The 23,649-nt window shown below is 34.0% G+C and overlaps 1 protein-coding gene across 1 annotated transcript in view; it reads left to right on the forward strand.

The window, feature by feature from the left end:
* Nucleotides 1-608: 608 nt before the first annotated feature.
* The window catches only part of LOC132555394 (transient receptor potential cation channel subfamily V member 5-like), a 60,665-nt gene continuing 37,624 nt past the window's right edge, over nucleotides 609-23,649 (forward strand). The window contains exons 1-3 of the mRNA XM_060219741.1: nucleotides 609-878; nucleotides 10,503-10,746; nucleotides 20,502-20,657. Coding sequence (XP_060075724.1) covers nucleotides 609-878; nucleotides 10,503-10,746; nucleotides 20,502-20,657 — 670 coding nt within the window. The remainder of the gene's footprint in view (nucleotides 879-10,502; nucleotides 10,747-20,501; nucleotides 20,658-23,649) is intronic.

Raw genomic sequence — 23,649 nt, forward strand, 5'->3', positions numbered from 1 at the left:
GAGGTTGCAGTTTTAAAGATATATTGATTATTACAAACCGGGTTTTAACCGACTAATTAATAAAACAAAACAAAAAATTTCATTGAATCCATCATACTTCATTCATTTTAGTGCTGTTTGGTATATCTTTCATTAGTCATGTTCTGCTTTTATAAGGATTCACAATTATTTTGCAATGTTATAATTTTTTATCTCGGCCAAATAATATTTTCCAACTTCATGACAGACAGAAATTAGAAAAATTTTCAATGCATCTTAGATTCTCATAATGATTTTATTTCAAATTGAATGGTTTGCTAAAGAAATATTCTATTTCTTGTCTTTTTCAGAACTGGATTACTGAAACGATTACACATGTAACAAGATGGCTTTTGTATATTTAAGACATCATAAGAATAGTGGTGGAACATTTCGCTTTTATATCAGTTAAAATGTATGAAATGTTCACAATGGAGACGATATAGTTCTTGGCATTTATAAAATATAAATCGGAATGTGATATTTCACTCAGTTGAAGTGAAAATGTGCAAATATTCCTATAAAATTATATATTCTAGTGGAAATTGTTGAAAATATATTTCAAAAAGTGATTACGACTACAAGATCCAATGGGAAATATTTGTCGTAAAAAAGAGTCGGATCCTGATTCGGCATGGAAACGTCAAAATGAGGAACAGGAGCACAATCCTATGTACAAATATGTCAACTTTGTTGATGGAGGAAAGCTTCTGGCTGCCTATAACACTGGAGGTACTGCTGCAGTGGAGAAAATTGCCAAAACAGAATTACCTGATTTTCTCTTCAATGATGGAGAAGGTCGTTTACTTACCAAATTAGATAATATAAAATGGCAGCACCGTCTTACAGCAAAATTTACGGTAGGTGTATTTACCTGTGCTTTTAACCTGAACTGAAAACAGTATATTTGTAAATGTTTTGGCTCAAGAGGTAATGAGAATTTGTTGCTTAAAATAGTCTCATTTGAATATAAAACGAAGATTTTTTATCATTTCTAGCATACAAACGGTCAAACAGTTTCATCGTAACTATAGCAAAAGCAAGTTTGCAGTGACACCATATTCATTCTGATTATCCTCGAGGGGTTGGGTGAGAGTGGGCAATTATTAGAGCTAAATGTTTAGGATGAGATGTACCATGCACAGAAGCCATAAATTAATATTTAAATGTACATTTTTATGCTGAAAAATAGTATAGATATGCAGAAAACAAATACCGTGGGTATCATTTGGAACGTTTTTTTTGCAGTTTGGCAAATCATTAGAATAAAAGCTCCTAAACACGACCAGTAGAAGATTTAAGCTTGACATTTCAATGACAACCTTGTCACCTTCATCAGATAAATAATTGGCTCTGACATATACAGTGTATAGATGTGTAATTGACCATGTACACTATGGTAGAAAACAGTGACAAGGTTATAAAAAGATTATAGAAAAAGAAGTACACAGAATGGTAACAATTAACTGTAGTCAATTCAGCTATATTTTCTTTAACACTTGGGTCATAGATGTGTGTGAGTCTATGGCCCCCCTCGTCTCTGTGTATCCTGACACCTGAAAAGGTTATTTTCCAGTTAACTCTTATGAAATGTTACCAGTCAATGATATATTTACAGCTTGGAATAATCTGTCAGTGCCAATTTATTGATCTCAGACTAAGATTGCTTTCATACTAATCTGGTGAATTTTCCTGCCATCTTGAGGTTCTATATTTTCTAACAGTTTTACCATCTTGTCACATTATTTTCTACGGTAATGTACATGGAATTATAGTACAGCTGAAAAAGTTGGTTGATTTCTATAACTCATATACTCAAACATTATTGATAATGTGCTTCACATTGGTCATTTGTCTGATGAAGGTGACGTTGTTTTCTCCCACCAGTCATGGCCGTATCTCCCGTTTTACCCGGGAAAGATCAGCTTGTCACCCCCTAGGGGGAGATAGCCTCATGGCGATTATCACATGCTAAACCGGAAGTTCGACTGGAACTTCTTCTGGATTGTAAACAAACATTGTCTGCTAGCTATCGGTATCCTGAAGCAAATCCAAAATTATTATAACAGAATTGGTAACAATCATGAACTTCAAAGTAGGAAGTGTGGTGAGAGTAGGTGCAAATGGTAGGATGCAGAAAATAATTGACAATTTTCGCCCCATAGGAAAATATCTTGTGTTTAAAGTTCAAATGTTTGACACAGGTGATATTGTTACGTTGACGTCATGGCGGAAATAATGGGATGGGAGAAAAATAATCATCCCTTACCCTGATGATGTGACAGAGAAATCTCCAATCCGAGGGGTGATTTTTTGTTGTTGTCTAACCCGAGGCTCTGCCTGAAGTCAATTTCTCTGTCACACCCTCTGAGGGCAGGGGAAGATTCTATTAGTCATCAAAACATCACACTTAAATCTTCAACTGGTTATGTTATAATAAGATTCATCACTACAGTACAGTATTTCATATAGGTGTGTGTTTGTAAATCAGGAGCTAGTTAATTTTAGTCTGAAAAATCATCAGAGAGATAAATGTGGTCTTTCTGTAAGCAGACAACAATTCTAGTTCCTAAATCAATAAAAAAAATCTGTTTTTAATAAGTTGTCCGTGTTAGTTGAAATTGACTTTTCCAAAAATATGTAATTGAAATCCACTGTGTTAACATGTATAGGGCTTGTGTTGCATGTACAGTGTATGTAATATTGAACTACTACCACATATTTTTTAAGTGTTATTCATAAATATGAAGTCAACTTTGAAGGGTTTTAGTTTGTATATTGACGGTGAGTGAAAATACTTATACACCCAACTTGAAGGTGTTAGCTGAATCTGTTACAAAAATATACAAGTGAATGGAAATCTAGCTTTGTCTGAACATTTTTGTTTTCCTCGCGTTACAATAGATATATTTCTTACAGCATGCTGCAATTGAAGTCTTTTGAAGCAGTTAATGAAATTTAGAAATCAAATCCTCTTTCAGTGAGCACTTAAGTGGGTTTAATTGGTCAAAGCTTGGTCACAACTATAAATTTATGTTCTGGTAGTGTATAGAACTTTGTGTGTATTCACAAAAGTATCCAAGTCTTAACAATAAACTGACCAACTGATTTAACCATACATAATGTACAGATTTGGATTAAAATGAAGATTAGTTGAACTTTCAACAGGTAGATTGATCAGTAGTCACTTCTAAACATGAGGTAATAAGTTACTGCTTAACCCTGTCCTTGACCTGTAACCCAAAATGAAAGGATGCACGTGACTTCCAGGTGATACAAGCTTATAAAATAGATTATGTCCATGGTCATATATACCAGTATCAATTTTTGCTTTTGAGATGAGGTTCAATGTGAATAATTTGTAGGTTTTTTTTAAGTCTCTGGTAATTATGATGATGTTTTTTTCCCCCAGAATTTGTAGTGTAGACATTAAGATATTGTCAACTGGTGTAGTTAGTTATAAATGAAAAAAAGTGAGTCAATTATTATAGTTCTGTTTGACTTAATTTTAAAAAGAAATGATACAGCTAATAGTCTTACTTTAATACAAAATGATTTCCTTTCTTTTCTAAATACAGCCAACCATATGGCATTCTGAGCTTTGAAATGGAGGCAATGTTTTCAAACTGCTATCATCTTTATAAAAATGCTAATTCAGGAAAAAAATCATAGCCTACCTTGTCATCAAATTTTGATTGAAAATTCAGATTTTGAAATTGACATTGTCTGGACCAATAATCACACCTTAGATATGTTATTTAAGGTTTTTCAGAAATCAGCATGTCAATGAATGCCCTTTTAAGGCGGATGCCATTAATTGAATTATTATGAAATCATTAAACGAGAAGCCAACAACAATGCTGTCTAGTATTGTATTCACCTGTTTTATCTACTGAAAAGCCTGTTGCGTGGTGCTAATATTGAAGAGATTATGTAATGGGGAATCAATACAGCTGTCAGAGGGAGTTTGTTGGTAATTAAATGAGATTGCTTTGTACAATTTTGCTATTGTTTTGTTGAGACTGAGAGAAGATAACTTAGAAGCCTATTTTACATGATTTATGTATGTACTGTATTTATTCATCTAGCGTAGATCTGTATACAACTAAAATATTATATTGTATTAAAGACTTTACCATTTCATTTTTGTTACCGTCATTGTTCAATGTATTTTTACATTATAGCATGCCAAGCAAGTGCTTTATGGTGTGGAGAATGTTAAAGAAAAAAACCAAAACTAACAAACTGCATATGCGATCTTGAACAGTTAGTCTTTGGAGCTTTTATCAAGGCATGTAATGAGAACTTCTGAACTGTAGATTCGATAAGAAAATCTCCTGAGCAACTTAGTATCTTTTCCAGCGTTCATGAAGAATAAAATTCTTAAATAATCTAAATAAATTTAGCAAAAATATATGGTTTGAAATGCATGTTCCTAAAACTTATCAAAAACTTTCAATCAATCAGGATAAAAATCGCATCTGATTTCCAGTTTAAATATAGATTTCTGGTACGACTTGGTAACCTTTAACTTTTGTCATAAAGCATATCTTAAAGTCCCAAAGGGTCCTGATTTGTAATGAAACTTGCAGTATTGCCATTTCTCATAACTACATTACATCTGCATCATTTAGTTGTACTTGTGATATAAAAAGTATTTATTACATTGAATGCATATGGACAAAAATGACTACTTGAATTATATTTGAATAATTTTAGAAACTTCCTTTAAAATGATGTATAAACTAATTGAATGAAGCCATGGAGCAGACAAATAAAAAATATGCAAATTTGCATATTGTTGATTAAAATGTGCTTGCTAAATATCCCGGCAGTGTCATTTACATATTATATACCATATACTGCTTTGGGTATCAAATTTCTATGGTGTTTTATGCTCATGATGGAGCAGCAAACTCTAAAAATCTTGGTTATTTTAATTATTTATGTAAATATATATTCATGGTTTTATTTAAAGGGAACTATCAAGCATCACACAGATCCACATGTATAGAACACATATATTGTCATTGTTGTCAATACTGAATGTGTTTAAATCAAGTGAATCCTATGGTCTTGTCAGTGCCATCATGTTCAAAATGATTTATAGGGATAGTTGATGACAGAACACTTGCATTCAGTCACTAAAAACATTTTCTCTCACTTATAAAGAGATGATATCTAGTAAGTGTGTGTTTTTATGGAGTTTGATGTCCTAGCAACAGTCTGGGTCATAAAGGGCCGGGTATCAAGACAGACACTTACAGTAGAAAATAAAGCACAGAAAGAAATTGTGGACAGATCTAGAAAGGAAAAGACATGGATCCCTACTGGTGCATTCCAAAGGACAGCAGATCTATTTTGATCTCTTTAATGCCTCCTGGGACTCTCTGATGTCCCCTATACTGAAGATATTAGAGAAACCACCCTCACTTACAAGGGGTGCCCCAAAAATAATTCGCCTAACTTTTGAACAATTTGCTGTGAGATGAAGTAGGCATATTCTTTCTAGCTGCTTCTATATAGGCTAAGTAGCGTTTTAGCAATCTTGCTACTGTGAGCAAAACACAATGATATAATTTGTTTTTAATATTGTACAAAAGACGTACAAATGAGAAGCATCTTGCTATGCAAATTTAGAATCACTAGAGCCAAATAGTGAATTATGCTGCATTACACAGATATATATTTTTCGTTTTAGGACGAGTCAGATATGGGACTGAATTTTGAAACCTTAGGAGGCAACTGAGGAAGATCCAAATTGGTTGAAAAAAATGTCAAAATCTAGAATGGGAAGGTGCACTAGTCCCGTAATTAAAACATTCTGTAATATTATATACATGTTATTTCAAGTGTCAAGTACGTATATATTTTATCAGCAGTGCAACTGTGCAAATAAATTAAAATATGGCATGCAGGTTTCAAACAATCACACGGGCTAAAAGTTTACCAAAAGTATTTACTTTCATATATATCATACAAATATATATATATATATATATATATATATATATATATTTGATTATTAACTTATGTTAATCCCTTTTGTTTGCCTGAATGTGAGTGTCAATGGGTATTACCTAGTTACATCTGTGGAAATGGAGTATATATTAATACTGAATGAAGAAAACAAGTTAAAATTGTTTGGCAAGAAGTCTGATCCTTAATCAAACCCCAGTTAATTGAAAAATTACCAGTTGCTATCCATTTCATCACCAGACCACCATTTTTTAAAAATTTTACCAAATTAAATTTCACTGCCATTTTGGATTTTGAATTGAAAATTCCATTTCAACATATATCAATATATTTTTTTTATATTTCTACAAAAATTAAACTTCACTGATTTTATTAATATTCTTATTCTTAGCCCTTGAATTCATATATCCAGGAACTGTTATAACTTGTGTTATTAGATAAGTAGGGCAGTATTTAGCTACAAACACAAGTGTCTGTGAAATGATGGTTTCTGGGTGTTGTTTTTTTTTTTTCGTACACATGGAAATTGAATCTAAGGGCTTTTTTTTATTATTCTAAAGGTGGGCAGGAGAGTGGGTTGGTAATAAAATGAAGCTTATGCTTGGATATATATCATCATACATTGTATTTGTTGTAAGTAACCGGCATGTATACTTATCAATTATTTCTGGCTACAAGCAGAAGCCATGCATATAGTTATGACTTTCTGTAACTAAAAGAGACAAAATCAGCCTGTTTGATTTTTAATGTTGTCAGAAATGTGGTCTCATTGAGTCAAAATAATCTGTGTTTTTGAATTCGTGATGTTGAAAACAACAACACAAAATGGTTCTTGCTGAAATTTTATTTCAGAGCTGGTTATATCTAATAATGTTGCTAAATATCTGGTGAAGAGTGTGGCCCAGACTAGGTTATAATAGACAGAAATAATTTGGTGTTATCAGACAAATGGACAGGTGTATGTATCCATGTCAGTATCAAGTGACTGTCATACTTCTCATCATAAATAATGCTTAAAACAATCATTTAGGGTCTTTTTTCACAGGGAAAGGACTCATTTCTACATCCTACAGATAATGACCAAGTTTTATCACAGGGCTATTTGTGTATTGACAAGTTGACATTGTCATGACCTTCAAAGAGATATGGCTATCCACACATAGTATATTACCATGTTCATAGGTGACTGCACTTTAGGTTGGTTCAAATAATCTTGAGAATTTGACAAGTTGATGTTTTAATGACTTATCAAAGAGATGACCATTACAGGCTTGTCCTGTAGATATTTTAATGTTGAATGTAAACATGGCAGTACCATTGTATATATTGTCTGTGTACTGGAGATTATAACATGCTTGGTGACCCTTTATTTGTTTGACCAATTGAAGTGTGATGATGGTAGACAGCGTGGATCATGAACCTATCCCTATCTTTGCCTACTATTTACAAAACAACACCACTGTTTCTGACAATACCAACTCCAAAACAACACCAACTGTCCCTGGCAATGCCAACTCCCAAATAACACCACTGTTTCTGACAATATCAACTCCCAAACAACACCACTGTTCCTGACAATACCAACTCCCAAGCAACACCACTGTCCCTGGCAATGCTAACTCCTAAACAACAACACTGTCCCTGGCAATGCCAACTCCCAAACAACACCTACTGTCCCTGGCAATGCCAACTCCCAAACAACACCACTGTTCCTGACAATACCAACTCCCAAACAACACCACTGTTCCTGACAATACCAACTCCCAAACAACACCACTGTTCCTGACAATACCAACTTCCAAACCACACCACTGTTCCTGACAATACCAACTCCAAAATAACACCTACTGTCCCTGGCAATGCAAACTCCCAAACAACACCTACTGTCCCTGGCAATGTCAACTCCCAAACAACACAGTCTCTGACAATACCAACTCCCAAACAACACCACTGTCCCTGGCAATGCAAACTCCCAAACAACACCTACTGTCCCTGGCAATGCCAACTCCCAAGCAACACCACTGTTCCTGACAATACCAACTCCCAAGCAACACCACTGTCCCTGGCAATGCCAACTCCCAAGCAACACCACTGTCCCTGGCAATGCCAATTCCCAAACAACACCTACTGTCCCTGGCAATACCAACTCCCAAACAACACCTACTGTCCCTGGCAATGTCAACTCCCAAACAACACCTACTGTCCCTGGCAATGTCAACTCCCAAACAACACAGTCTCTGGCAATACCAACTCCAAAACAACTCCTACTGTCCCTGACATGTCTACTAGCTCCCTAACAAGACCTACTGTCCCTGACATGTCTACTAGCTCCCTAACAAGACCTACCATCCCTGACATGTCTACTAACTCCCTAACAACACCTACTGTCCCTGACATGTCTACTAGCTCCCTAACAAGATCTACTGTCTCTGACATGTCTACTAGCTCCCTAACAAGACCTACCATCCCTGACATGTCTACTAACTCCCTAACAACACCTACTGTCCCTGACATGTCTACTAGCTCCCTAACAAGATCTACTGTCTCTGACATGTCTACTAACTCCCTAACAAGATCTACTGTCCCTGACATGTCTAATAACTCGGTGTCCCTTATAAACATTTAGCCAATGGACTGTTCCCTTTGGCCTGGCTCCAGCTTTTATCTTTCCTGTGTTTGGATAGTGTGCATTTGTTTTCATATCTGATAATATGTAATTGTACTTAATGACCTCTCATAGCATGATTCTAAAATGACCCCAAAGGTGGTTGGGTTGGTGGGGATGGGTTAGGATTTATCAGGAACCAATCCCATTCTTCCAGGAAGTGAAGGAACGTAAGGGGAAAGCACTCTCAGAGGGGAAGGAGTAAGATGAAAGGCATATTGAGTAGTGGGACATCAGGACCAGGAGCAACTCTCATACCATGTTGTCTTGAGGAATCATTAGAAGAATTGAGAATTGATTTTGGTTAAAAAAATTAGTTCTTGAGTATTGATAGTGTGACAGAACGGTAGTGTGACTCAGTATTACTTTATACTTTTAAATCTTAATTCTGGCTGTAAAGGACATGTAAATGTATCTCCTGTCCAACTCACGTTGGCGTGGCAGTATTGATTGTTGCATAGCAATGCATGTGTTCTATTTTTATCAGGTTATGAAAATGCTGCAAAACATTTAGTAGAAACCTTAACAAATAAACAAAAGATTTTCAAGACTGAAAAATATGACTGAATAGATGTGTTTCATCATAGTATTTACTACGGCTTTATCTATAGAGTATTATACTTGATGGTATCAGGCATTATTGTCCCTTTTCTTGGTAAAAAAGTAAAAACAATTGAAAGCAGGCTATAAGCAATATTTTTCTATGCCCATTTCCTATAAAACATGACTGATTATATGTCATATGTATAAAGTTTGTACAGAAAAGGAGTTACTAAATACAAGATTTTAACAATCTCCGAGGACTTATCAATATCACAACAATCAGGAAGCTGCAATGTTTAAAACACTTTATTCATACATAATTTAGATAGTCTTTTTTATGTTTCTAGAAAAACCGTTTCAGTGGCTTTGTGTCAAAATTTTTATGTATGTACTTCCAGGGAATATTTAGAAATTTTAAAAAGTCAGGTTATTTGAGTAGTGGATGTTTTTCAGAGTTGAAGTATTATTCAGGTTTGGCTTGGTTTTATGGTGTTTAATGTCCTTTAAACTGCCTATGGTCATGGCAGGACTTCCTGGTAATTTTGAGTGCATAAGTCTAGTTTTTGTGTTTGTGGTCAGCCTGCAACATCTTAGAAACTATCATTTTTTAAGACTCTAATATGTCTCAGTCAGGGGACAGAACAGAAAGCCTTTGTCACTGAAGCAAATAGTCAACTAGGAAAACAGTTGTTTAGAAAGAAGAGAAACAGTCAGATCCCAAAAATTGCCAGTCCTACAATCCAGCATTTGGGCCCTGGGTACAATTTTTAAGGTCTACCTGTAAGACAGATTGTTTTATATCTAGAGAATAGTATTCAAAACCTATAAATAAAGATGTTTCAGGAATTGTGTCCTTAAAATTAATGAACTCAATTTCAATAAGCACATGTGATGCAAAACGAAAACATTGAACATTTTCAAAAAAATGTGATGTATAATAATCTTAGCAATCTTTGTGTGTTTCATCTAAATATGTATTTACTGTCATTTGATATTTTGTTACCTGTATTTAAATGAGCAAAGTCATCAATTTTGAGATTATTATATAACTGATCACTTAAGAGCAAGTCTTAACATACAAATGTATAATTTGAACTGAATCAGTCATTTTTGACGAGGTATTTCTTTCACTAATTTGGAAGCAAATACAAATTGACTGGTGGATGCAAGACATTAACAAACAATTGACCAATACTGAAGGAATCTTTGTACTACCTATAGTAGGTTAAGCAAGTTCCTATTGCTAAGCTACAAAATTTTACACCCACATAACCAAATATTTTGATTATTTTTGCAGAACTCAACCATTTGGGAGACCAAAACAGATGAAGAACTTTTACAGGAGTACAAAGATGATGATTTCATTATTATAAATGATCATGAGGCATGCTGGGATCTCGACAAAAGGGGAGGGGTAGGAGAAACACCCTTTCACCTTCTCTACCTCATGAACAAACCAGAAAGTTTAGAGGTTGCCAAAGTTCTACTCAAACTTTATCCTAAAATGGCCTTGGATTTTTATGAGGGACAGGAGTACTATGGTAAGCTTACATCTTATTCCTATCACAAAATTGGTATTTTGCATGTTAACTTTTTTTTTAATTTGATTTTACTAAATTAAATAATTCTGTGTTGATTCCTTGTGTAACCAAAGAAAATGATGTTTAACCAAAAAACACAGAAGTTAAAGATGAAACTGTATCCAACTACATCTTAAACAGAATCGCAGAATTTTACAAACTAAATCTTGCATATTCCAATTTGAAATCCTCAAGCCATGATAAATAAAAAGCAACATCAACTACACTTTTGATAATCTTTACATTTGACAGTGATAGTAGACTTCTAAGTTGTTCATAATTTCAAAAATTGATTTAGTACACATGAAGGAATGAATTATAAGGACATTTACGGTGTATTATTAAACTGAAATCATATTAATTACCACAAAGAGAAGTACATTCAACCCAAAAGCAAATTAGAAATATTTTTAAAATGGAGTAAGTTATTCTTCATCACAATTCCTATGTGGTGGATTTTCATTCTCCACTGACTGCCACCCTACAGTAAAAACCAAGAAGTCTGTAATAGACTATCAAATATTTATCAATTCTGATGATGCAGACTATCTCTACACCAATATAATATCCTGGATCCCGTCCTCGGGAGACAAGAGTAGTTTGGGTGAGGTTGCTGATGATTATATGTAGGTATTAATTACTCCCTGTCTCTTGATTCATTAATGGCTTAGTGTGAGGGGAAATTAACAGCTGTGCTCCTATACAAGGCAAGCATATTAAAACAATGTTGTTTTTGTAATTTTCAAACATAATTTGATTATAAGCATGTCATTTATGATTTTTTTTTTATTTTTCAAAAATGAAGTTTATTCAGAAGTGGATATAACTATATAATTATAATATGAACTCTTTTTCTTATTATCTAAATCCTTTCATACAGAGTTTATCCTTTAAAAAGAGGGATTTAAATGTAGCTTTTTACTCCCAGTCAGGGATGGGCTTATTACATGACAATGAAATTTTACAATTTTCGCATTATTTTGTTACTGACCAGCAGTAAGGGTTGATGCAGTTTGTATGATTTATCACTATTCTGAGTTTCCATTAGTATATACCTACTTACAATCAGGTTACCACTGAGAACTGCCAGGTTTTTAATCTGGTAGTCAGTCTTCCTGAATTTGTATGCTACCTTGTCTTTTATACAAATTTACAACTACCAAATTGTGCATCTGAAACCCTCTGTGAATGGAAGACTGCAGTATAATCCAATCAAGTCTTGTTTACAACTATATACAGAGTTTTTGCCCTTTGGTCAACATATATAATTTTTTCAGAGTATATATCTTATACTTTGAATGAACTTGAATAATGCAATGCTGGTCAGGTGGATCCTCATAACTAAGAAGTTTTGGTACTGACTACTGAAATGTCATCTCTGCCTCAAACCTCTCAGCTGTCCTTTTTCCTTCGTGTGCTTTTCAAGGTGATCTTGTCCTTGACTGATTTGAATTTCATGCATAGCCATATGATCATCTCTTTTTGATCTCTAAGGACCCGTCTTCCTTCCACCACAGTCTTTGTTGTCACCATGATGAAACTGTTTGAGGTGGCTGTCATTTAATTGTCTTCTTCTCTGCAGCTTTCACATCCAGGTTCATGGCTACTATATATAATATAACAAATATTGTGCACCCAGCAGTTATACCATCTATCAAGCTATCCTATACAGTGTAGTAGCCAGCAGGGTAGAACATCTGTCAGGATTGTCCTTCAACAGTCTTCTGGTCTTCAGTGCATGATACTTCCTTGTGGTCAACTCCAACAACTTGTGCGGTATAGATCCATAATGCATTTTTCTGGTCAATCCAGAGCACTGTTCTACACACATTTTACCTTTTCCTTCCTGGATGATCTGGATTAATACCCTGTTGTGTTCAAAGCCTCCAGGTACTTCAGGAATACCCCCTTCCTTTGTACATGTTGCTTCTCGCACAATTTGGCATTCACTTTGATAGAAGGACAAGCATGACCTTCCCTTTGACATTTAACAGAGATATGATACAGCATTGGATCCTGGTGCTTACTCTACTCCTTGCCTTCTTGAGTACATGCTACACCTCAAGAAACTTTATATTACTCTTATTAAATGGTGTTATTATCTCTTCCATATCCTGAATTATTGTGTTCTCTGCTACGTTTTCTTTTCTCCTCAGATCATTGTGCATTTTTCTTAGATTTTCTTCTGCTGGCTCTTTTGAGCAGTTTCAACTGTCATGATTCCTACTTCCAAAAGATCTCTTTACAGACTGGAATGGACAACATATGACCTCTTTCTGTTTTATCTTTCTGATTTCATTCACTGGTCCTTTCCCTCAGTTCTTCTCCCTCTGAAGCTTTGAAGCTGTAGTCGCTATGGTTGACTCCCTGATAGGCATAACAAGTGTATAGAAACCTAACCTTACTATGTCCCTAAAGTCAATATTTCAAGGTACGATAGCTTATATTGAGACCATAGGAGTTTTCTTACTGAATGGTCAAAATCATCCTTAATTGGCAGTTCTTCCAAACCATCAATCACTTGGAACTGAAATTGCTTTCATCGGTTAAATATGTTATATGATGATTTCTGTAGTGTTGATATTAATAAGTAGACGCATCATGCGTGAACATTTGATATACGATGTGCTGATCGTGACGATACCACTCTGTACCTGAAAGCTTGATATCTACGTTTGTGTACAGTTGTGGCAGCTCTATGTATTTTTAACAGTGTATGTATAATGAGTTGGATGTTGTTGTTTGCCAGGTTTCTGGTTAATTGGAGTCCTTCTGTTGCCTGCATGTTTTATGTTACCAGTGTAGTGGGTTGGCTCGGTAGGTAACAATTGGTCTCCAACAGTCGTTATCATAGGCCAGTACAATTGACTAACAGCTTACATCACGCGACAGGCTTCCACGCTCTGGAATTGTAATGGATGATCTGAAATATTTTTTAATCACAGAAGAAAGAATCATATCGATAAATGATTTAATATCACCTCTAGCTGGCTATAATTATTATAATGGAATTGGGAATCAGATATTGATTATGTGTTGTATTATTTTTTATTATTATACTTAAATTAAATTGGCTTCAAATATAATTTTCTAGTACTCTTACAGTCTGACTGTATATAGATCATTTGTTACAATTTTTTTTTTTTTTTTTTTGCCCCTGATTAGGAGGGGTTAGTGTTACAGCTATCAATAAGTATCATTCAAGCTGTCATACAAAAAGTTGGTAGGATAAAGTAAAACACATTTACAATCCTGTTTCCCTGGGCCATTTACAGTATATCCTTTGACACAATCCATTACACCTATGATTTCTTCTTTGACATGAAGTACCACTTATAAAACTTAAACATTGAATGGTCATATGGTGTAATGAACTTTTTATTTGATTTTCTTTTTTATGATACTTAATTTTGAAACAGTTTTGTAATGACTTCATTACAAATAAAAAAATGTCACTTAATTTGCTTTTGTGGGTTTCATGTGTGAGATATATAGATTATCAAGGTCTGACTAGATAGTGTATTAAAGTGGATTAATGGTGGATGGCAGAATATGAATTAACGATAGCCCACTAGAACACTGACTTAATATAAGATTAATGAGGACGGTGGATTCACAACTGTCCCAACTAGATACAGCACCAATGGATTAATGGAGGCTATGGGTTATTTAGGTCATATATCACTAGCGAAGGTGACAAAGGATTAAAAAGGGTCTGCATTCATACAGATCCAATACAAGACAAACTGAATAATGTTTACAAGTCCATTAAAACACTGACTTGATTTAAGATTAATGGATTAATCATTACTGTCACTTTAATAACTGTCACACTGTCAGAATTAAGAATCAATGGATTAATGGTGACTATGGTTTAACAACTATAAAACACCAGGGATATAGAACCAATGGTTTAATAACAACCGTAAAACTGCTTGGATATAGAATCAATGTATTAATGGTGTTTGTAGTTTAACAACTATAACACTGTCAAGATATAGAATCAATGGATTAATGGTTACTATGGTTTACCAACTGTAAAACTGCCAGTATATAGAACCAATTGATTAATAATGACTGTGGTTTAATAACTGTAAAACTGCACGGATATAGAATCAATGGATTAATGGTGATTGTGTTTGAACAACTGTAACACTGCCAGGCTGTAGAACCCATGGATTAATGGTTACTATGGTTAAACAACTGTAACACTGCCAGGCTATAGAACTAATGGATTAATGGTTACTATGGTGTAATGACTGTAACACTGTCGGGATATAGAACCATTGGATTAATTGTTACTATGATTAAACAACTGTTAAACTGCCAGGATATAGAATCAATGTATTAATAGTGATTGTGTTTGAACAACTGTTACACTGCCAGGCTGTAGAACTAATGGATTAATGGTTACTATGGTTTAACAACTGTAAAACTGCCAGTATATAGAACCAATGGATTAATAATGACTGTGGTTTAATAACTGTAAAACTGCACGGATATAGAATCAATGGATTAATGGTGATTGTATTTGAACAACTGTAACACTGCCAGGCTGTAGAACCCATGGATTAATGGTTACTATGGTTAAACAACTGTAACACTGCCTGGCTATAGAACTAATGAATTACTGATGACTATGGTTTAATAACTGTAACACTGCCAGGATATAGAACCAATGGATTAATGGTTACTATGGTTTAATAACTGTAACACTGCCAGGATATAGAACCAATGGATTAATGGTTACTATGGTTTAATAACTGTAACACTGCCAGGATATAGAACCAATGGATTAATGGTTACTATGGTTTAATAACTGTAACACTGCCAGGATATAGAACCAATGGATTAATGGTTACTATGGTTTAATAACTGTAACACTGCCAGGATATAGAACCAATGGATTAATGGTTACTTTGGTTAAACAACTGTAACACTGCTGGGATATAGAACCAATGGATTAATGGTTACTATGGTTTAATGATTGTAACACTGCTGGGATATAGAACCCATGGATTAATTGTGACTATGGATTAACTACTTTGCTGAATGGGTAGAGCACTTATTGGTTAATTGTGGATGTAAATTGGCAAATGTCCACTAGAACACTGATTGGATATAGAACCCATCGATGAATGAGGGCTGTGTGTTATCGACGCTCCACTGTATATAAACATTAATGATGGATATCTATGTTTGTTTTTGGAAAATGCTTAGTCCAGAAACAAGTTTGCCTAACAAACTTAAAAAGTGATATAAGTGTGTATTGATTTTTTAATGCATTTAAAAACTTTCATTTCTATGTTAGGTATATTTATTTAGACTCCTAGCCATTGATCAGCCTCCGAATCTATCTATAAATATACCTGTATAATATTTACCTGAATTGAGTTCTTTTGATTCTAGTTTATTTGTGAGGGATCAGAAAGGTTGGACTGGTCAAAACACCTTGAATATAGAATTATTCCGTGAAGTGAAGTAAAAGCATCATAATATTTATTTTGAATTGCTGATATTTCTACAAAAGTATGTCACAATGAAAACAAAATTATTTTACAATTGTGGTATATTTTTTATATATAGCTTGGGGATTCTGATAATACACACAAGAATGTTTTTCTTTTGTTATTTTGTAAACGAAAAAGAGAGAAAAAAAAAAAAAATTCTGTGTTTTATTTTAAAGGAACTAATTGACTTTGAGATTTTGTGACACCATCTTTTGTCTTCTGCCCTCTCTTATAGGTTTTTAAATAGAGTGTAACCTTAGAGTTTGATACTGTATAGGTACATTGTTGTAGTGAGGATCTTAAGTTGGTGCCGTTTGTGCTTAAAGTATTCTACTTAAATATGATAGCAGTTTGTTTAAGCAGATTATACAGTAATTATTATGGATGCACAGATTTATTGTTGCGCTAATTTACCAAAAAGCTATAATGTCATAAAATTTAATTATGCCATATTAAGTACATTTACACTAAATGTAGTGATTTAAGACAATTTAAACCATGAATAAAACACTGATAAGATTTAATTGTCGCCATAAAAGTCGGTATACCTTACACCTTTCTGTTATGGCTGCCATCGCGACTTGATAACAGGTATATTGTTTGCATGCAGCTATAATCAGAAAATCCATCATGCTTTGGATTTCTTTTTAATTCCTATTGATCAATAAGAACAAGAGAAGAGGGGTTCTAAGTGGAATACAAACAAAAGCAGCATATGAAATTGGCGTACACAGTGGTAGAGGTACCTATCATTGATTAGAGTGTGGAACATGTAATCCTCTGCATGCACTGCTGCCATATGTTAAATATGACTTAAATCTATTCAATAGTTCAAGTCAAGTGCATTGAGAGGAGCCAAGGGGCTGAAGGGGTCAGACTTCTTCTATACATCCCAGGGACTAAAGGGGCAGATGTCACAAATATATACATTCCAGGGGCTGAAGGGGCCAGATGTCACAAATATATACATTATAGGGGCTGAAGGGGTCAGATGTCTTCTATACATCCCAGGGACTAAAGGGGTAGATGTAACAAATATATACATTTCAGGGGCTGAAGGGGTCAGATGTCACAAATATATACATTCCAGGGGCTGAAGGGGTCAGATGTCTTCTATACATCCCAGGGACTAAAGGGGCAGATGTAACAAATATATACATTCCAGGGGCTGAAGGGGTCAGATGTCCTCTATACATCCTAGGGACTAAAGGGCCAGATGTCACAAATATATACATTCCAGGGGCCGAAGGGCCAGATGTCACAAATATATACATTTCAGGGGCTGAAGGGGTCAGATGTCACAAATATATACATTCCAGGGGCTGAAGGGGTCAGATGTCTTCTATACATCCCAGGGACTAAAGGGGCAGATGTAACAAATATATACATTCCAGGGGCTGAAGGGGTCAGATGTCCTCTATACATCCTAGGGACTAAAGGGCCAGATGTCACAAATATATACATTCCAGGGGCCGAAGGGCCAGATGTCACAAATATATACATTCCAGGGGCTAAAGGGGCCAGGTGTCTCCTGTACATTCCAGGAGCTGAAGATGATTAGTTCTATAATTGAAGGGGCAACCTTCCTTTCGTTTCTTCTTTATAGTCACTATAGATTTTTGCCAACTGTCAAGATGTTTTATATCTGATATCTTGTATAAAATGGTTGTAAGGTACAATGCCTTTATCTGCTATAAAGGGGCCACTTTAGGCCTGACACCTTGTATAAAATGGCTGTTAGGTCCATTGCTATCTGTTCAATAGGGGGGCCAATTTAGGTCTGATATCTTGTATAAAATGGCTGTTAGGTCAATTGCCTTTATCAGTTGTTTCTCTCTAGTATTGTGAAGATTTAGATGTACTCTTGGAATGTTTTTTTTTTTACTCACATTAATAAATTGTTTATCCATTATTTTGTTGTAACCTGTAGCTATATAGTTATATTGTCATATTTACATTTGCATTTCAATGCCACTACATGCATATAAACTAACCAGACATGTTTGTGATTTAGATACAATAAATGCCATCGACCCTGTGACTGGTATGGAATCGGTATTTGTATAGGCATAGAAAAGGCATTGGTACTCTGTCATAATGGCTGTTCCACTTGACGGATTACACTGTCAATAAGGAACTATCCAGTTTAATTCAGATTACATTATAATAGGCATAAGACAAGGAAATGGGCAAGGAATGTAAATACATTGAACTTGTCTGGTAATGGTATGTACGCTGGTATTAGATTCCAAAGCTTTGCAGACTTACATACCAATTATGCTAAGCATGTAATATGTTTGCCTCCAAAGCTCTGCATTTATGACCCCAATAAATGCAATAACACGAAAGTTCAGTCAAATATAATGCACTTGAAAGTGCAAAATTTACTAGATATTGAATTTTTACATAAGTATTAATCACCATTTATTCATACCAAAATTACTAAGTAGATGATATTGGTCTCAATGTATGATAAATGGAATAACGATTCAAAAAAGTTTTTCAGAGACACTTTCACAGCAGTCTTCAGAATTGGTCGCCTACACTAAATTCCCATTAATACCATTACCTGTCTAATATCAGTATAATAGTTGTAAATCATGTTTTCAATGTGACATAATTTTTAATTAAAGATCAGCTAGCATTTACTTAGCTTGGTGAAACACTGACAAAGGCTTACTGGGTCAGCTAAGTTGGTTTCGTTATAATCATCTAATAGATATTGATTTAGCCCATTGATTTTTGTCTCAGGAGAATGGTGTCGGGTATTATGAGAGTGATATACACAGGGTTTGAGGGTATATTATACACAGGGTTGGAGAATAACCGTTTGTTGACAGAATCAGGAGGCCCAGGGCTGCAATAGGTATGACAACATTGATTGTTATTTAATGCAAATAAAAAGCCTATACCAGATCTGTGGTCTGTTTAACAGTAACCAGGCGTAGTCGCCTACACAATACACGTAAGGATGGTTAAGAAAAGCCAAGCATGTCCACATCTTTTGTTTACATAATCATTGGTGTTGCCATTTGTCTCACTGTTGTTACTAAATACAAACTCATTACCACAAGTATTAGACCTATAAACAATAATTTTCTATAAAAAGTAGCAATCTTTTACTGAAACCTGTATCTAAAGGATACAAGTACCTGTCTAGAGTGACACCTTTATAAACAGGATTAAGTCCTTATTAAGATTGTTTGCCTTGTCTTGTTTTAAAATCCGGAACTATATGGTATTAATCATTCTGTAATAGACTGTCAGAAAAAATTGCTGTTTGAAGGCCTATATGTATTGAAAAAGATTTTAGAGAGAGGGCACTTGCACTAAAAGGACATTAGTGTTGCAAAAGATATCTACTATCAGATATACAGTGAATAAGCAAAACAGGATTTGAATGATTTTTCATTAAAATTTTTTTTTTCTAAAACAATTTTGATTCAAACGTCTTAACTTTGAAACTTTATGAACAAACCACATTAAAGTCCATGAAACTTGAAAGGTGGAAAAAAGAGCCAGAAACAAGTATCTTTTATCATCGTCAAATAGAAACTTCTTGATTCAGTAACTTACAATTAATTAGCCTATCATCGTCAGATAGTAAGCTATTTATGTCTGTGGTCCATCGTCTGATGAACTTTGTTATCATTATTTCTTGAGAAGTACAGGATAGATCTTTCTCAGATTTCATTTGTAGGTTCCACTTGGTCCTTAGTTGAGCCAATTTGATTTAAGGGCTGATCAGATAAACTATATGACCGAAAGGCGGCCATCTTGGATTTCAACAATGAAAGTTTGTTATCACTATTTCTGTAGAAGCACGGTCATGAACTCAATTACTTCCATGTTTGTTTCTATTGTACACTGAACATCACCTCATCATAATGTAATACCAATTACAGAAATTAGTGATGATGAAAAAAATTTAAGAAATTAGCAAGTTGAACTGTAATGTTATGTTTCTATAGCCAAACAAAAGTTTTTGACTAATCATAGATAGTATGGGTATATATTACAGGTAAAAAAGTGTTTTATGTTGTGTTTTATCATACTTTTAGTCATTAAAGGTAAATGTGCCACATATTGTTCAATCATATTATTATGAATTACAGGTGAAAATGCCTTATATTGTTTTATGATATTGTTATGAATTACAAGTGAAAGTGCCATATATTGACTTTATCATATGGTTATTTATTACAGGTGAAAGTGCCTTACACCTTGCTATTGTCTATGGAGATCTGGAACAAGTCAAACTTCTTATTGGTTATGGTGCTAATGTAAATGAACGGGCGATGGGCCGATTCTTTCTTCCAGAAGATCAAAAGAAACGTAAAACAAAGGAAACAGATTATGATGGTAAGTACTTCATAAAGTATTTTTCATTTTGTAAGAAGTGACGAATTTAGACAAGGACTGCTGTAGATATTGTTGTTACCTGTTAACATACCTAATATTGCACGAACAGATTTCAACTCACTATCACTGAATTTGCATATTGGCATTAATTTCTATTAACAACAAACAGGAACTGTAATTAACACAATATTATTTTACACTAAAGTGAGATTAGTACTCAAATATGTATGTTAACAGCACCCTAAAATCTCAAAAATCAAAGACGGGGATTCCTTATGAAAAAAAAATGATTATAAGTCAAAGCTTATTTTCAGATTTTAGACAAGTAAATCAGATTTGACCTGCCATTTTAGTTGTCCTTTTATATTCATTAGCATTGATCAGTAATGAAATTGGATAAAACATTAGTTTCTGGTGTCAGAGAAATAAAAGATAGGAATCAACCCTGCCAGAAGAAATGCCATAAAGCCACTTATCATTCTTCTAATGTTTGTTTACTTTGGAAAATAAGTAAATATCCAAATGGGCAGTTTATATTGAAATAACAAAACAAATACCGCTTACTTACCCTAAATTCATACCAAGGTACTAACAGGCAAATCAGAATTATGAGTCAATAAGTAACAAACAAAAACTACTTCGGTACTGTATTCTGGATATTGTGACCGACATTTACACTAACCATGACAAAACTAAACACATTGATGTATAAAACACCTCTCCATTTATGTACAATACATCTCTTTAATTATGTATAAAACACCTGTATATTGATGTATAATACACCTGTCTATTGATGTATAATACACCTGTCTATTGATGTATAACATACCTGTCTATTGATGTATAATACACCTGTATATTGTTGTATAATATACCTGTCTATTGATGTATAATACACCTGTCTATATAATACACCTGTCTATTGATGTATAATACACCTGTCTATATCATACACCTGTCTATATTAATACACTTGTCCATTGAATAAAATACCTGTCTATTGATGTATAATATACCTGTCAATTGATGTATAATACACCTGTCTATATAATACACCTGTCTATTGATGTATAATACACCTGTCTATATAAAACACCTGTATATTGATGTATAATATACCTGTCTATTGATGTATAATACACCTGTCTATTGATGTTTAATACACCTGTCTATTGATGTATAATATACCTGTCTATATAATACACCTGTCTATTGATGTATAATATACCTGTCTGTTGATGTATAATACACATGTCTATTGATGTATAATATACCTGTCTATTGATGTATAATATACACCTCTCTATTGATGTATAATACACCTGTCTATTGATGTATAATACACCTGTCTATATAATACACCTGTCTATTGATGTATAATATACCTGTCTTTATAATACACCTGTCTATTGGTGTATAATACACATGTCTATTGATGTATAAAACACCTGTCTATTGATGTATAATACACCTGTCTATTGATGTATAATATACCTGTCTATTGATGTATAATACACCTGTCTATTGATGTATAATATACCTGTCTATATAATACACCTGTCTATTGGTGTATAATACACCTGTCTATTGATGTATAAAACACCTGTCTATTGATGTATAATACACCTGTCTATTGATCTATAATGTATCTGTCTATTGATGTATAATATACCTGTCTATTGATGTATAATATACACCTCTCTATTGATGTATAATACACCTGTCTATTGATGTATAATACACCTGTCTATATAATACACCTGTCTGTTGATGTATAATATACCTGTTTATATAATACACCTGTCTATTGATGTATAATACACCTGTCTATTGATGTATAAAACACCTTGGTGTAAAATACATATACAATGGTGTGAAATACATTTCCCTTTATATAAAATACATTTTCGTAGATATAAAATATATACTCATTCAGTGCTATCTATCTCCACACCACCAATGTATCTCTAGCCCATCTCACTCTCAGTGATGATGTCATTAATCTGGTTTTTTCATACAGAGGTAGTTGTTTGTGTATATAAGAATAAAGGTGTAAACAGTTCCCAGTAAATATAAATCATTGCCGCAATTAATTTTATGGATCATTTGTTGAAATTCTCTTTTCATTTTGTTTAACGAACACACAATCGCAGGTCTGTCATTATAAACTTTACGATCGGAGAGACAACTTTACCACATCGATAAAAGACAGGATGTTGGAACTCTCCTTGCTTTCATCTCCATACGAATACAGGTTTAATATAGCAGAGAATTTTATTGATCACGAGTAAATAGTTGATGATCTATTCACACATTTCATAGTTGGATGATGTAGAATTTTCCTTGACGATGAAACAAGTACTAGAATTTATTTTACTCTTGTGATGCCAAGGTGACCATCTAAACTATGTTATCAGTATATTTCTGTGATCATCAATGTAGTAGTTGATTTCAAAATGTTGTGAAAAATATCAAAACTCTAACAATCAACTGCAGTTAGGGTATAGATATAGGTTAATCACCTGTGGTGGTAGGATGCTTGGAGGTTATTGGACACCATGGATGACCGACCATGATTCTCATTTTACGTTCTAACTTATCCAATGTCTCACTAAGCGTGATACGTAAAACATTGATTTGATTCTTAATTAGATGTTCAGTTAATTGATTTTATTAGCCCACCATCTAATAGATGGTGGGTTATTCAAATCGCCCTGCGTCTGTGGTCCGTGGTCCGTGGTCCGTCCGTCCGTCCGTCCGTTGGATGGACGGCATGAAATTTGTGATTTAATCAACATTATATCATACAATTATGGAATTTTTCTTGGATATCAAAAGATTTTGGCATTATAAGTAACCTTATACTGAGGAAGTGTTAAGCCTTCTAAAACATACCAGTTGACTTTTCATAATAAAAAATATATCAAATGGTTTGAAAATGCTCTCAATGTTTCCATGATCAATTTTTATGCACCAGAAGGTGAGGTAT

Source organism: Ylistrum balloti, unplaced genomic scaffold (genome assembly GCF_031769215.1).
Source record: "Ylistrum balloti isolate Yb309-2 unplaced genomic scaffold, AGI_CSIRO_Ybal_v1 Utg370482, whole genome shotgun sequence".
NCBI classification, from domain to species: domain Eukaryota; kingdom Metazoa; phylum Mollusca; class Bivalvia; order Pectinida; family Pectinidae; genus Ylistrum; species Ylistrum balloti.